Source organism: Homalodisca vitripennis, chromosome 4 (genome assembly GCF_021130785.1).
Source record: "Homalodisca vitripennis isolate AUS2020 chromosome 4, UT_GWSS_2.1, whole genome shotgun sequence".
In the NCBI taxonomy this organism is placed as follows: Eukaryota; Metazoa; Arthropoda; class Insecta; order Hemiptera; family Cicadellidae; genus Homalodisca; species Homalodisca vitripennis.
The window spans coordinates 15,722,040-15,738,331 of record NC_060210.1 but is presented as its reverse complement, the minus strand read 5'-3'; the positions used below and the strand labels follow the sequence as shown (position 1 = coordinate 15,738,331).

Genomic DNA, 16,292 nt, shown 5'->3' with positions numbered 1-16,292 from the left:
GAGAGGAATCAATTACTCCCTTAAAGGTTATTTTAAAAATCCTAATATTGCCATTATTTATCATTGGGCCAACTATTTGCATTAAGTAATAATAAGCTATCAGGAGAGCTAAATTGTAGTAAATTTGCATAAAACCTTTTAAAAACCCTAATAAATTTCATTGTACCAGTTAAGTATTGAAATAAATATCAGGAGGCAAGCGTGCAAAAGTGGGTACAACAAAGATAAGGGTAAGATAAAACTATCAGACCACCACCACTGGCATCGCCCTGTGAAATGAAATCACAGTGATTGCTGACTGTCTACTACTTACAAATATTGTGGTGAATTGGGTCGACTAATCGGCATGTACTTTACAACAGCAACAATAAAAATAAGCTGAATAGAGAAAACTTACCTTTTCTCCAAAGTAACCTTTATAAAATGACCGCTGAAACTTCAACCTTTGAGCAAAATCCGAATCTTTGGTATAATTTCCAAAGTAAACGTTTACGTACTTCATCGTCAGTCTGCAAAAAACAAAACAGAAATCATTACACATTTTATGTTTAGAGTTACAGAGATTCAGTTTAAGTAATTTCAATCAGTACGCATACGAAATTAATTTTAAATCAAAAGTTCCAAGGATAACCACAAACCTTTTTTACACAATACAATTTGTAATATTATCTGAAACTATGATCAATACATGACTTTCATCCAGCAGAAAGTAACATCCTAATATGGCATAATTTTTGTTTCTCTTAGGACAAGAAGCTTATAAATTGCAACTTAGTCCTGGAGGAACCTTAGCGGTGCTTCTGGAGTGACAGGACATTCTAGGTGGGTGAGGTTAGGAGGGAGGGGCTGGCCTCAAAATCGAGATCCATGAGGAAGAATTAGGGCACTAATCATAAAGTCATGTCCCCCCCCTCCCCCCCGGAAGAAATAAAGGCCAGCTCTAAACCAGCTTCTCCAGTTTAAAGCATGCAGGAGGTGGCACACCCTTGTTGAGGCTAGCAAGAACCTCTGATACTTAAGGAACAAACCCCAGTCATCTCCCCACAGTAGACTAGACCTATAGAACTGCCCAGTCTTACTTTCAGTCCAGAATTACTAGCTATTCAATATTCCGATTTTATTTCTGTTGCTTTGAGGAACTCCATTTTTAATAAGATTACTAGTTTTTTTCTTTTTTATATCTTTTATTATATCTTTAAATTGTCCTTACTAATGTACAATTCCTATAAAGTTTGCTAAAATAATAAAACAGTGTTCGAGTACATTTTTTTGAAATCTATAAATGCTAAAATGCTCTATTGTGACTCCTCGTAATTACCAATGTCCTAAATGTAACCGCTTAAGTCTATATATTACCACATAATGTTGTTCACATAATAAAAGAACACTTTTTTATACCTTTATGGGCTGATTTAAAAAAATATATAACCTATGAAGGTTTAGGATTTTTTTTAGGCAATAGCAGAGCATTTCTATAACTATACAAGTACCCAGTAAGAGCTCAATGAACTACAAATAATTGGGACGAAATCATTGTAAACACTGTTTCAGAAAAGATTTCTCATGGCACAATTAAAATGCAGTTTCACTTACCTCGTTATTTTTTTCTTCGTCTGAAGATGTCCATCTCCACTGAAACATTCTGAGATTAGTACAGGACAAGATATCTAATTAATTATCTTATACTATATAATTAGTTGTTTAGTATAGTGTTCAGTAAAATTCTCACTAAAACATGAACTGTGGAAGATTGCATAGAAGCAGCTATGAAAAACTTTCATTTTATCTTACTGGCCAATTTTTACATACTGAAATATGTCACATTCGATTTCGATTATGGCTCGACAATAACATATGAGTTTTTACGTGACGCATGCGCAGCCATAGAAGATGCGTAGTCGTGCAGTAGACTCAGCAATGTTGACCTACGCGCATGCGCACTTCAAAAACTCGCATGTGGCGCCAAGTTCTGGCAACGTTAAGCAATTCACAGAGTACTCACAATTACTGAGCACTCACTTTTCCATGTTCCATTTTGATTTAGGTACTCGAAATCGAATGATTTTTTAAAAATAAGATATAGTAAATAGTTTTATAGTTACCTTTTAAAGTGTTAAATACCTAAGTACAATAAATAGTTTTTACTATGGTAAACCTCTTATCATAAAATACATCCCGATTTTTAATAGTTACTAAATTGTAAATAACTCCTTTTGCAGTCCCCCCCACCGTATTCCGATGAATACTTCCTAACATACGTTTCACTGAAACAATTGATCAACACACATTCCAACACGATTTTGAAAATTAGGCCTACACAGCAAATTTAGTTAGAACTCCAAAAGTGGATTATTTGGAATGTTGAGTTTTTATTTATATTTCCAGGAAGTAAACATAATTAATATATTTCAACAATATAGTTCTAAATATATTGTTGAGCTAACGCCAAATGACCAGTGGATACAGAGCAAAGTTCCCACAAGTAGTCCAAGTCCGAGTCTACTCGTGCTTCCAAGTAATCGAACTACATGAAAAATCCTGTTTTGGCTATACTGGTGTGTTACTGAACTCAAATTTCCAGGGTCCACTATTTCCGATTCTCTTAAATCTTGGGGAATCAAGAAACAGCAACACATTTGAAAGGATATCAGGATTTTGGAAATTTGCCACCGTTGTATGTTACAAACTGTATAACAACGTTTTCGAGGATTGAAATCTATCTCCCTTCATCAGTGGAGGTGAGGTTGATAATAAACATGAAATTACTGTATAACTAACATGATACAGTAAGATTATGATACTGGACATCGAACAGTGTAATAAATACGTACAGTGGCATACAAAGTTGAAATAAATAGTAGGTCATCTGTTTCTACTTAATATGGTTTATTGAATATCATTGCAAAAAGTATATATACTTCAGCTCAACCCTCTTTAGATAGTAAAAACTGTTTCCTTCCAGTTTAACGACACATATAGAAATGGAAGTCTTTCTTAATTCTTCATTTTTTCAGAATATTCAAAATTAATATCGCCTTGAGCCCAAGGAATCAACAAATATAACAAAAACTGTGTTTAACACGGCTACACTAACCTTGTCAAGAGAAACCCTTACGTTAGACTTCCCAGTAATCTTAATCTTGTGTATTAGAATTTCGCACGAAGAGGAGTGCGTGCATATTTGCTGACAGATTTCGAGCTCACTTTTTTTGTTCCAGACTATCCGTAAACCCGTTATTCTTTAACAATATTTATATTTTGTTTGCAATGTTTTTTAAAATTAACTCCGTTAAAATTAGCCACAATTCCATTATAATGGAAATACAGATCCTAAATAGGTGTCACTAAAACAAATTTTATAGAGGAAACAGAAAATTTCAAGTTGCGAACATACTAGTATACACTCGACTAATTTGTCTGATAACTGTGAAAAACATTACAATTTCCTATTTTTTTAAAGGATAACAGGATTTCGAACGTTTGACATCGCTGTAGGTTATATAAGGTATAACACACGTACGTTTTCGAGGACTAGAAGCTTATCCTCTTCGTCAGGTGGAGGAGGTTAATACATACAAAATTTATATGTATTAATGTACTTTATATTGTAGTAACTTATATTGTAGAAATTTATACTTGTACTTTTGTATGTATTAATACCTCCTCCACCTGACGAAGAGGATAGATTCCAATTTTGAAACGTTGTGTTATACCGTTTATAATCTATAAAGATGGCAAACGGCCGAAATCCTGGTTATCCTTTCAAACATTCTATCATCAAGAACAAACCTTAAACAAAATTCCTATTTTTGCTTCAAAGGCAGGAATTGTTATATTAATCTCTACATAACATAATAGCGTTTGGGTGTTACTGATTTATTGTTTACTCTTATTTATTTGTTATACAGATGTTGCTGTATATTTCAAAGAAGCCCACGCATTCAATAATAGATAATAACTTGTAACGAATTTCCTGAACACATTTTTGGATATCACGAAACCAACTTCAAAAGTGTCTATGTTGAGAGTTATCTTATATGGCGTTTTGGCTTGAGAACATGCCAATTAGCTTACTATAAGGGTAATATTACGCATTTCCTAAGCTCAATAACGTTAACCCATTGGATAAAAGTAACCTAAGAAGATTGGGGCTCTTTAGTTTGGAACTTCTTTATCTTATCTTTTATTTAAATGTAAAAAACACAAATTAAAAACGTTGACAAATTACTCGTATGTTTTGTTTATTGTTCGAAATTTTAAAGTCTTCAAAATCGCTGCAAGTGTTGAGAGATTATATTGTAGCTTTATTATTAAACATCGCAGTGAAAACTTGTAATGTTTATTGGAATTATTGGATCATTGACGGCAACTTTTGATCGTAATTTTGTTCCATATCTCCCTAGGTTTTAAAGTGATGTTTCATATGTATAATTGTAAGAGTAAATAATAACGTACATATCATGAATGTAATGATTCCTTAACTTCTTAAGTATTTCTCTATAAACTCTGTAGGATTAACATACTAAAAATACCAAGATGGAATTAGTAAGCTATCTTAGTCCAGTAAAAGAGTGAAAAGTTTCCGTTGTTGGGACGCATACATTACGGGTTTTAAAAGCTTTTTTTTCCTTTGGGGTTTCGCAGTATTCCGCTACTTAATGAAATCTTTTTAATTTGTCATAATATTATAAATTATTTTGTGAATTTTTAAATTCTAGTAAGTACCTTATACGGAGAACAAACATTAAAAAACTGAACTTTCTAAAACTCTTCTTCACGAATGAATCCTTTCCACCATAGCTACGTTACGTGTAGAAAACCCAGTTGCTTCACCGTGATTAGGGATCAGGACTAAACATCGTAATGCACTCAACTGTGCACCTGATGAGACAATGAGAACATCTGTTAATGTGGACTGCAACTGATTCTGTAATTTATGCATCTCTAATATGGAAACATATCAAGAGTGAGTGAGTTTCGAGCTTTTTCGTCCCGACGTTTTATGGATCTCTTCGGAAGTACGTTGACTACAGAGTGAACTTTTTTTTGACGCCCTCAGATTTCAGACGCTGCAGCACTAAGCAAAAGGTAAAAATGGAGCTGAACTCAACATTCGTGCTGAATCAACATTTCTCATCAAAGCTAACTTATATAATAGTGATATTAAATACTGTGTAACAGAGTCCCAAACTGTCGATAATGACATTGATAAACATATAAATAAACCAATAGTTTAGATGCTCTTACTTATTTGGTGAACTTCTCTTTTATGAATATGGAAATCAAACAATCTAATGTTATATAATATTTACAAAGATCAAATCATTTTGTGCAGTTTTTGCAGGTCTGGTGATGCTTTATTTGAAAGCGAAAAGCCTTCTGTGAGACTTATATCTGTATAAAATCTAAAATTTTATTAGATTATTTTATTTTAAAAGAATAAATAAGCCAACAACTAGTCTGAACTCAATTATTTAATTAGAGACTTAAATCTTAAAAGTAAAAGTGGATCTGTAAAAAAGGAAACATGAGATGTTTCCTCAAGCGCTAGTGTTTGATTCGTCTTCTTGAAATTTAAGTCAGAAGTGCCAATGTGAAATTGTTAGATAATTTTTTAATGACTTTCAAGAGAAAAATCATAATTTTTTACTCACTGCGATCACGATCATGGTCAGAACAAGGAGCAAACATCCTGGCACCAATGAGTAGTTTTAGGAACGATTCGCTTCCAGTCTATTTCGGAACGTGAACATACTGCATTCTCCATTGTGTAGTAAGGGTTTTCTGGAAGTCCTCGCCGACCACGGAACTGGTGTTGGTCTGACAGGAACCCACGCGAGATGTGTGCTTCAATACATCGTCACGACTGCTTATGCCTAGCGTAATTGAGGAGTCAAGGCAGAGCCACTCGCCCCTGGTCGTGATTCTCACCTCCCTGATGTCACCCTCAGTAAGCGTTTCCCCCCCGGTCAATGTACTGACTTTTTTGAAGAAGGTGATTCACCTATGATACGTCTGCTTATATCCAAATGGAATAAGTAAGCTTGTGGATGAGTAATAAGAATGAGCCTCTTTAGAAAATACTATCTAAAAAAATTCAATTATATGTTTTGTAATTTCTACAGCAATTTGTTTCTGACGATATTCTTACTTTGAAAATTCTCTGATATCTCAGATTTACGTTTTCAATTCTGAAAGCGCCCCTTCTGAATTTAACTGAATAACGTTTCAGAATACCCATAACTTAAAGACCAAAACTTACTAAGATTGTTAAATACGGTTAAAAGTGCTTCAGAAAGTAGGGACTTTATGTTTAGTTTCTGTCTGTACTCTTATTTCAATAATTACTACACAATTTTTGTAGGATTATGAGGTAGGACTATCAGTCCTTGAACTGTGACCAAAATCCTTCAACTGGATATGATACTCCCCAAAATTAACAATCAATACCCCCAAAAGGCGTCTTAATACTTCATCAATATTTGAGTTAACACTGGGAAAACGTGCTTTTTACTTTAAAGTTTGAGTATTTCTAAACATACCATATTTTTAAAAACATTATTAACAGTTTTCTATAAGCGGGTTTAAGAGCGATCTTTTTCGGCTAGACACCTGTAAAGGTCTAATAGCTCTTAGATAAATGTCATTATAGCTTGGAATGTCAATTATCTTTGTGAGAATATCCTTTCTCGTTTTCAATATCTTTACTCCTTGCGACCTAAATCGATCTATTCTTAAGGAGTTGTTTGAAGTGTAATGAAAATCATGCAAATCCCCTGTCAATTCAATAACGTACTGCAGTTTTTAATACATTTATATTGTTTGTTGATTTCATTTACTACCAAACAAAGTGAAACAAACAAGGATTTTTATTTATTAGAAGTAATGGGTAACTAAAGAACGTCGGACATTGGGCTTGAAAAATAGACACCAGAGAATTCAAGTTTTGTCTTTGAGTGCAGCACTTTTTATCAGTATAATCGACCTTGAACTGAACCTAATTTGATAAGATCCTCCCATAAACCAGTGGCCCCCAGAGAATTGGCAGAATAAGGGAATATGCCTTGCGTAAGAAAACTCGCAAGCAACGTGTGTGCGAGTAGGCCTATACTTTATTACGATAAACTAGACAGGGCTACTTCATTTTTAGGCTTTTAGTTCATCGACTGGATGCTTTGAGAGCAAAAAAAATTGAAACTAACGTCTGACTAATTAATAAAAACGTGTGGTGTAAAATGTATTAACTCCAAAACATAAAATATCTCCAGTTTTAAAGCGTTTTACATGGTTGATAACCCATTAGATTTGTTTTTTTATTGAGTAAAGACAAAGCAATAGATTTACAATAACCGAAATACTACCTCTTTTTATCTGTTACACTTCTTCACTTTTGTAATGTAATTTACTCGATTTTAATAAATAATTTTTCTTTTTATCTTTAAAAATTTTTAATTTTTAATTATAGACAGAGTAGTAAAAGATACTTATAAAAATTATTAATACCACATAAATTAAATAGTTGTTTTCCAAAATGTACCCTATGTTTAAATTTGTATCAGAGATGTTATCAAAATATTTCAATTTTATATTTGATCACTTCTGAATAATAATTTTTTATGAGATACAATTCGTGGTGTTTATTGGCTGGGATTTAGCAAAGCCTGTCACTCGTGGGTAGGAAAAAGTAATATTTGTCTGTCTGTCTGACTGTCCGTCTGTTGGTATATCGATCTCGAGGAACACTGAGTTCGATCATGGTGCATGTCACTCCATGGGATTTGGCTGAGCGTTAGCGACCATTTTTCACATTGGTCTTATGAGTGACCATGACGGCAACGAAAAAATAGCAGAGGAAATAAATGTGTAAAACCAACTCAAACACCCATAAAAGATTCAAACATGTTGACATATTTGAATACATGTAGCCAAATTATCCCAGAAAATACATCAATTTATAGTGTCTTGCTTTATCGAATTTTGTTTATTTAAACTGACATTAAACATTTAATTTAATATACACCGATTTAATGAAAAAAATTCTGAATGTAAAGATATGTTGAGAAATATTAATTCATATGTGGACTTTAAACTTTGCATGAAGCTTCCATTTCTACAAGAATGAATTCTATGATGTGTCATTTTCGTGTCAACTTCTTTCTGTATATTGTCTGTCTATCTAAATGTGTGTAGGAAGATGAAAATGACTTATAGATTTTAAATTTTGCATGCGATCTTAGCGAAGTCTGTTACGGCACGTGGTATGGGGTACTTCTCCTTGTTTTAGAGTTAAACAAGTTTATAAAAATAATCATACCTGTTAGGTATATTTTTATACAAATTCATCCTATTGCATTATTGTCCTCATAACTTCATATAACATGACCACCAGAATATAAAAGCACCCACAATTCGAAACTCCCGTTTATACGTTCGCCAGTTTTTTGTTCCAACATGGCGACCGTTCTAAATATTTACTTCACAATTCCGTAGCTTATGGCCGCAGAGAAAAGGTGCGTTATTACATGCGTATAATATTTCCTAAACGTCTTGTTAAAACAATGTTTTGTATATCTAACCATTTCTGATATATCGATTACACGTAATTCCCATAAGAATTTTAAGATCACCAAGAACTGAAGAAACTCTCAAACAAATTCAAAACCGGGTACCAAATTGATGTTATAAATATCTCGCTAAGTTCATTGGCCATTTTGGTACCATTTCGTTTAACTATAAAGGCCATTCAAACATTAAACAATTCACAACTCCGTTTATTTTGGGCTCATTTAAAAACTGTGTTGCACAAATGCAGTTGAAGTCTTTTACTTTATAGAATAACATAACCCACATTTAAATTTTTTAAGTGTTAAAAATATATTTACTTACTTTTGTCGGACCGAGGATATTTTCTTATTTCCTGTACCGAAAGTACTTTACATATCAAATTGGTTTCAAGTAAAAATAATTGTCAAAAAGGCCAGAAAACATAAATCGTCTTTTTCCTCGTAAAATATGTGTATGAGCGCAATTAAAATGCACAATAGGAACAAATTTAATACAAATGAGAATATCCATTCAAGTTTTTAAGTTTTGAATAAATCCTTATCCTACTAATATTATAAGTACAAAAGTGCCTATTGTTATGTTTTGCTTTCACGAATAAACTCTATAAAACGGATTGTACTGAAATTTTACATGGAAATTCCTAGGATCCCTAGGACGAACATAGGCCTATTCTTACTTCGAAGATCCTTTCGGGCTACGCCTCACTGATCTTTAAAGCAGCAAAAGAGGTTATCCAATCTTGGTCTCTAAAGTAGTGTATTTTGAATTACAAGACGCCAGTTTTATGTAATCGACTGAATTCTGTGTAAAACATTGTAATATAACAGCACGACCATATGTTTATTTTAAACCCTTTTGCACTCCCCGTCCGCATGACAGTACTTGTGAATTTGCAATCCTCTGGCCAGTTCTTATGGCCCACAAGGTACATATCCTCTACAACTCTGAATATTTTGTTGTGAAATGCCGTGATCGTTGCACTCCTCTGTCCATATGTATGGCCGATGCGGCTAAACCCACATTATCTGCTTTAAACTCCTCTGCCACCTCTTATGGACATGACCATCGTAACGTATACCGGCCGTTACACTTTTTTTGTAAATAATTCTGTTATATATATAATGTTCTGTCACGTCCATCTTGGCTGATTCTAAAAACTATATAATCAACAAAGATTGTACAATTTTATTCGATGGGGGAAATGTTATTTATCTGTTTCTTGAAATAACAAAATAAAATAACCCTTTACAAAAACTATTATGTTTGAAAACGAATAGAATATAGATGAATTCCTGTAAAATATTTTTGTAAATAGTTTTAAAATTTTTTATGCCATCTTATTTACTAATGTAAAACAACAGTAATAAATATGAAATAAATTTTTGAAAGTCTGTTTTCAACTGCCGCAGAGGGTAAGAGATGATTGCCCGCTGAAACTCAGCTGGCAATTATCAGCTGGGTGACGGTCATGACTATTTAAATCAAACCCCAAACAATTACCTTCCAGTGAGCTAACGTTGTTTGTGACAACCAATGAGATTCTTGTTTTTGCTTGTATGTTATTTTCGTTCAGATATTTTTGAATAAAAAAAAGAACAGTTTGATGAACTAAGTTCTAAAAATAATTTAAGGTTTCCATGTTTTCCTTCTGTGGTTCGTCCCCCCATGGAGCTTTGGCATGTCAATTTTTGGTATATAGCAAGAAAAATAGTTTACATAGCCAATGGACACTGTGGCAAGAGTTTTAATAGATGTTATCTGCTATGGTTTGTAGAATTATTAAGCCGTACCCAGACTTTTCAAACACCTAATATATATATATATATATATATATATATATATTAGAAAGATAATGATTAAAATTTGCCTAGGAATTAATGCTACTTTATTATCTGCATGGAAAGTTTGCTTGTAGTAAAATTTGTGCTTTTTAAGCCAAAGCAAATTTAAAGAAATATATCTAAGGCTTTGAAGTTTGAAATTAAATCCTTATGCCTACTAATATTAAATAATCAATAAGAGAAAAATGAAAGCAACGCTTTAGCGAATAAAACGATAATTTAAAAAAAATTGTCCTTTTAAAATGCCCTTTAAAGGATCACCTGTTGTTGTATTACTTCGGAATAACATGTCAGAGTGGAACAGACATCTGGCACCCTCTATATTACAGCTGTAGTAGAGAACATGACCTTTGGTCCATAAGAAGTGGACTGATTGTGATGTACGGACACATGCTTTTCCGATGTAATTCAACCTGTTCTGTGCAAACATTGTAATACACCATGTCCACCTCTTAGGGACTGAGGCGTGCAAAGGGTTAACCAATATTTTCAGTTCGGTTTACATTTATAGATTGAAAGCATAACAAAAGTAATAACATTTTCTTATTGCAACATCGTGGCAAACTTTAACTTAACTTCTGGTCCTCTTAATCATGAACACTGTAAAATGGGTACCTAATGCGTGATAGGCTATATGACTAATTTCACTTTTAAAATATCATAGGACCCTATTATATTACATCACAAGTCCCTTTAATTAACTTTGAATGCATTCCAAGTGCCTATTCTTATTCCGAAAGTCCCTCTGGGCTATGCCCCACTGGCCTTTAAAAATAGCGAAAAATGCCATCTTGGTTTTTCAAAGGTTGTGAAATATTAATTGAGCCTGTCAAATGTAATCAACTGTTCTATGTAAAAATTGTTTTATTATTTTCATTTTTTTTTACATTTATAATGAGTTTCAGAGAGCGTGAGTTTAAACGCCGCCGCGCCGTTTAGATTTCAGCGATTGGTAAGTACTCATCTACCATAGAAAATGAATGCCCTAGAACATATGATTGTCAGAATTTGACTCCAACGACTCCATTTGAAGCTGTCGGCCAGAACTTTGCTCGATGAAAGTTCGCTAGATCGTGCTTTTGAACTAATGCACTAATTAACAGATATAAATATTTTAAAACACTAAAAATATTGGGTTTAGTTTTATAAAGAAACAAATGTGTAGCGCCATTGTTAACATACTTTTAACTGTACATTTTTAGCAAAAATAAGTATTAGATATGTAATGTACAAAGGCCTTAATATAAATTTGTTTATATATTTTATCGGTCGTGCTTACGAAGTAAACTCAACATTGGCGTCGGAAATATAATTCATACGAACCAGCTATGGTCGTACACACGTTGCAACGCCTACCTACTAAACTGCACGGTAACTAGAACTAGACGGTAGGGCTCACGCGCATCTGGCTGTGAGGCCGTGACGTCATCTGCACCAAGCCGGCCGCGCCGTCCACTACTTATGCCTAGCTCCTCTGCTCTAATCCTAACAGGAAGCAATTTTTATCAAGCTTATGGTTGGCCTTTCGTGTTACCTTACATTATTTTACTAACATTGACTCTCATGTCAAGAAATTTGTTTTGAAATTAATTATTTAAAATTAAGTTTTGTAGGCTAAGTTAGTTACTACGAAGAACTACTTAGGGTAATTGATTTTAAAATCTTTAAAATATTTACAAGTGCAATCAAACTTTAATCTTTTTTCATTTCAAATCTTCCAAAAAAGTTTTCAGGGGTTAAATAATGATTTCGTTAAACGAGATTTTTTTCATATGCGGTATTTTATTATTGAAAAAACCTTCTACATACACCTATAAAACATTGAATAAAATAAAATGTCAAACCCGATGTAAAGAATTTAATAAATAGATTTTTTTTAAAGGATTCTGTACAAGCAAACGTAATTAACATACTATATTGTTACCGTTCTAAACCGCATGCTAAGCAGCGGGTACCTTCTAGCAGTCCATATGATGTAAGAGACAATGTAGTCTAACTTTTACTATTACATTTAAACCTAAATTAGTTGTCTTTTGACAAAAGTAGGCTTCACGGAGCTGTGTTTGTATATATATTTTTCTTGATCGGAAGAGAGGAAAAATCAGCTTTGAACAAAAAATACTAAGACCAGAGTAAAATTAAAATGACCAAAAATATACACTTTTTAGCATATTTTATTCATCGTGGGAAGAAGGCAAACTCAACATTTGCATCGAAAATATACTTCACTCGACCCAGAAGCGCTCACACAATTGCAAAACCGCCCAAAGCCGCGGGCAACTGCTAGTTTTTATGTAAATTAGATCTAATGTTTTCCAGGTTTTTCTCCAGAAATGCAGGGTTTTGATTTTATTTTGGCTTAAGGAACAGTAGATTATAAAAATGTTTTAAAATTTAAAAATCAAACATTTAGAGTAAAATTGAAAGCAGTAAATGTGTGTTTTATTATATTACGTTCTAAATAACTTTTTTAGAATTAAAAATTGTATTCATCATGTTTTTATTATTATTTACACACAATCACCGTATGAAAAACATCATAGTAAAATATGTCTATCCTTTTTTGAAAATTGCCTAGCGTTTCAAAATACAAATATATTAATCGTTGCTAATTACATGCAACTACTGTTTAATTAAATAAATAACAAGGAAAAATAAAACTTAGTAACAACCTGCACTGATATTTTATTGATTATTGACACAGAGCTCTACTGTACATTCTCCCTCCTTAACTGCGTCTGTACTTCTTCTTCTTCATGCTTTACGTCTTCCTGTGCGTAGTTATCGTTATACATTCTGTACTCATCATACAGCTGGGCGCTGTAGCTGCAGATGACTGTAGCACAGATGAAGAAATATACTGGAAATTCACAATGGAAATTTCATTAGTTGCCTTACATCATTATACTAACGCAATGGAAATATCTAGCCAATTCCCACCATACCACGGTGCACGTTACAAGCTACGCTAAGGATAGAATAAAGCCCATGCACTTCCATCTAACTCAATCGTAGCAATGAGAGACTGAAGTTAATGCAAAAACTCCAAAAGTCCCTACTCGATATCATGTGAACAGACAGAAGAAAATTTCGCCAGTCATCTGAGTAATAAGCTTCGCTAATGCTCAGCCAAATCCCATTGAAAGACATTCGCCATCATCGAACTCAATCTTTTATGTAAATAAATAAAGTTTCATGCACATCTTTCTCTTCATTTCAATTTATTCTCGAGTTATCCTAAGTGTAGACAGACAGACAGAAAAAACTCCGCCATTCCTGACTGAAAGACTTCACCAACGCTCAGCTAAATTCAATAAGGGACGGTTACAATAGCCGAACAAAATCTTTCCTATGAGGAAATAAAGTTTCACCCACATTTTGAAGTGTATAAGCTCTATTTCTTCTCGAGGTATAGCTTTCGCTAACGTCCAGCCAATCGAAGGACAAAATATTTGTTCGATCGATTCTATATTTGAGAAGATTTAAGATAGATCATGTGCTTCTACTAATAGTAGTTAAATTAAATAATTTCGCACTATTTCAGCGGCTAATTCACATGATTGAAGTGAATTAAAAAACAATCCACATTACAGTCGAACTTGGATAATTCGGACATTTTTAATATCTAGAACTTTTAATCCCATAAAATTACTAGACCGTAATAATGAAGTCGGCATAATAATTCGAAGTCTTGGTTAATTTAAGTATTTGATTGGTCCATTGGGCTTCAAATTATACAAGTTCCTCTGTACTAGATCATCCATGCTCCTTCGCACTCATTTCTTAGAGGGTAACAAGGTCGTAACCCATGTAATATTTGATCCTCGAAATTCTTGAAATACATTATGGTCATTGGAAGATGTTCCCGTCATCGGCATCTTATCCGGCACATTGTATGGTCAAGCGATCACCGAATGAGTGACATTTATATAAAGACTTCGGTGGCATAGGTTTAATTTTCAGAGTTTCAGAAATTGCTCAGTAACATTTAAGGACAGAGAGGCAGAGCCCTGAAGCTCAAGACCACTTATATTTCTGAAATAGTGTAGTCTATACAGAGATTCATTGTATTAATTTTAGTATTTCATGGGCTTTCAATAGTTTAATACAATAAATAGCAGAGATGCGGAACTCTGATATCGAAGAGTACTTTTTTCGTCACTCACAACTGTAAAGGTAAAATAAGTAATTTCTCTTTGCTACTTTCCAATCGGAAACAATTCAGAATTACGTTGAAAATTACCCCAACATATTTGAACACAAATAAATAAGTCCAAAACCAGGTAGGGGAGAGTGGGGTAAAACCGGGTGGTAGGGTCCAAACCGGGTACCTCACGTTTGGCCTAGCCAGTGCTGCTACGTATCGCCTAATGCCAGAACTAATATCCGTAGTGGAAGGAGAAGCAGAGGACGCCTCGCCATGTTTCTTTGACGTTTTATACAGTTGCTGTGTGTGATTTCGCATTTTAGTACTTTGCCGATTCAACTTTTGGTGAAATTGGATTGCATACTGCTGACCTACTACTTGATAATTATTAAAATTAAGTACTTTAATGTGTAGCTTATTTATTGAAGTAAACATAGACATAAAGTCGTTCCAAATCTGTTTGATTTAGCGAAGCTAAGTTACGTTTTTCTCTGAATCGACATGTGGGGTAAAACCGGGTATGACGGATGGGGCAGGACCGGGTGGTACCCGGTTTTACCCCACGTTTTAAGCATTGCGCACCAACAGCTAAATGTTATATAATTGTATTTATATAAAACTGATTTTAGCCTACATGTCAATTATTTCTATTAAAGAGCAACATCTAAAACAAACATCTGTATTTAGATCAGAACTTAACAGCTGTTACATTACCAAAATAAATAAATTAGTTAACATAACAATTAAATTGCAATTACCTATTTTGTTTTTAATACAATTTTTGTCACAGTTTGATGCTGAAGGATGCCTAGAACATACATCAGGAAGACCAAACGGCAGTCATGGGATCAGAATAGTATAGAATCAGCCATAAAAGAGGTAATTTTAGGCAATATGGGATATCTTAAGGCCTCCAAGTTATTTCAAGTCCCTCAGTCTACTTTAGAAGATAGAGTAAAAAAGGCAAAACAAAATCAGTTATCAGCTACTGAGGCATCTTCTAAAGGTGGATTAGGACACTACAAAACAGTTTTCACTGAGGAACAGGAAAACTTACTAGTTGAACATATTTTGCTCCTAGAAAAGAGGCTTTTCGGCCTTACATTGACTGATGTCCGTAGATTAGCTTATGAGCTTGCTGTGCAAAATAAAATTAAACATAAATTTTCTAATGAGACAAAACTGGCAGGTAAAGACTGGCTGTATGGGTTTTTAGCGAGGCATAAGGAGAGGGTTTCTCTGAGAGATCCCGAGAAAACCTCCATTGCAAGAGCAATGAGTTTTAATAGACAATCAGTTTCAGCATTCTTTGACTTGTTGGAGGGCCTAAACAAACAGTACAAATTTTCTCTCAGTTCTATATATAATGTAGATGAAACTGGTGTAACGACAGTACCCAACAAGCCTTCAAAAGTATTGGCCCTAAAAGGTAAAAAACAAGTAGGCTGCATAGCCTCAGCTGAACGAGGAACCTTGGTGACAGTTGAAATTTGCATGAGTGCGGCAGGGAATTTTATGCCCCCTTTGTTTATTTTTCCACGAAAAAGGGAAAATCCACTGCTAATGGATGACGCACCTCCAGGATCCATGGCTCAGTACCACGAAAGTGGCTGGATGCAAACTGAAATATTTTTATTTTGGATGGAAAAGTTTGTTGAGTCCTCCAACCCATCCCAAGAAAAACCAGTTCTGTTGATACTTGATGGTCACTCAACTCACACTAAGAGTATTGAGCTTAT

General features: G+C 33.9%; 1 protein-coding gene and 1 long non-coding RNA gene across 2 annotated transcripts in view; both read right to left on the bottom strand.

Annotated features, from left to right (window-relative positions):
• Positions 1-349: 349 nt before the first annotated feature.
• LOC124361407 lies at positions 350-5,847 on the bottom strand. The gene is made up of 3 exons (XR_006922301.1): positions 5,655-5,847; positions 1,594-1,632; positions 350-509 (listed from the first exon to the last, which is right to left on the bottom strand). It is a non-coding gene; the product is annotated as an uncharacterized LOC124361407 (long non-coding RNA).
• Positions 5,848-13,071: 7,224 nt separating this feature from the next.
• LOC124361406 overlaps positions 13,072-16,292 on the bottom strand; it is a 32,730-nt gene continuing 29,509 nt past the window's right edge. The window contains exon 6 of the mRNA XM_046815456.1: positions 13,072-13,266. Coding sequence (XP_046671412.1) covers positions 13,115-13,266 — 152 coding nt within the window. The 3' untranslated portion in view covers positions 13,072-13,114. The remainder of the gene's footprint in view (positions 13,267-16,292) is intronic.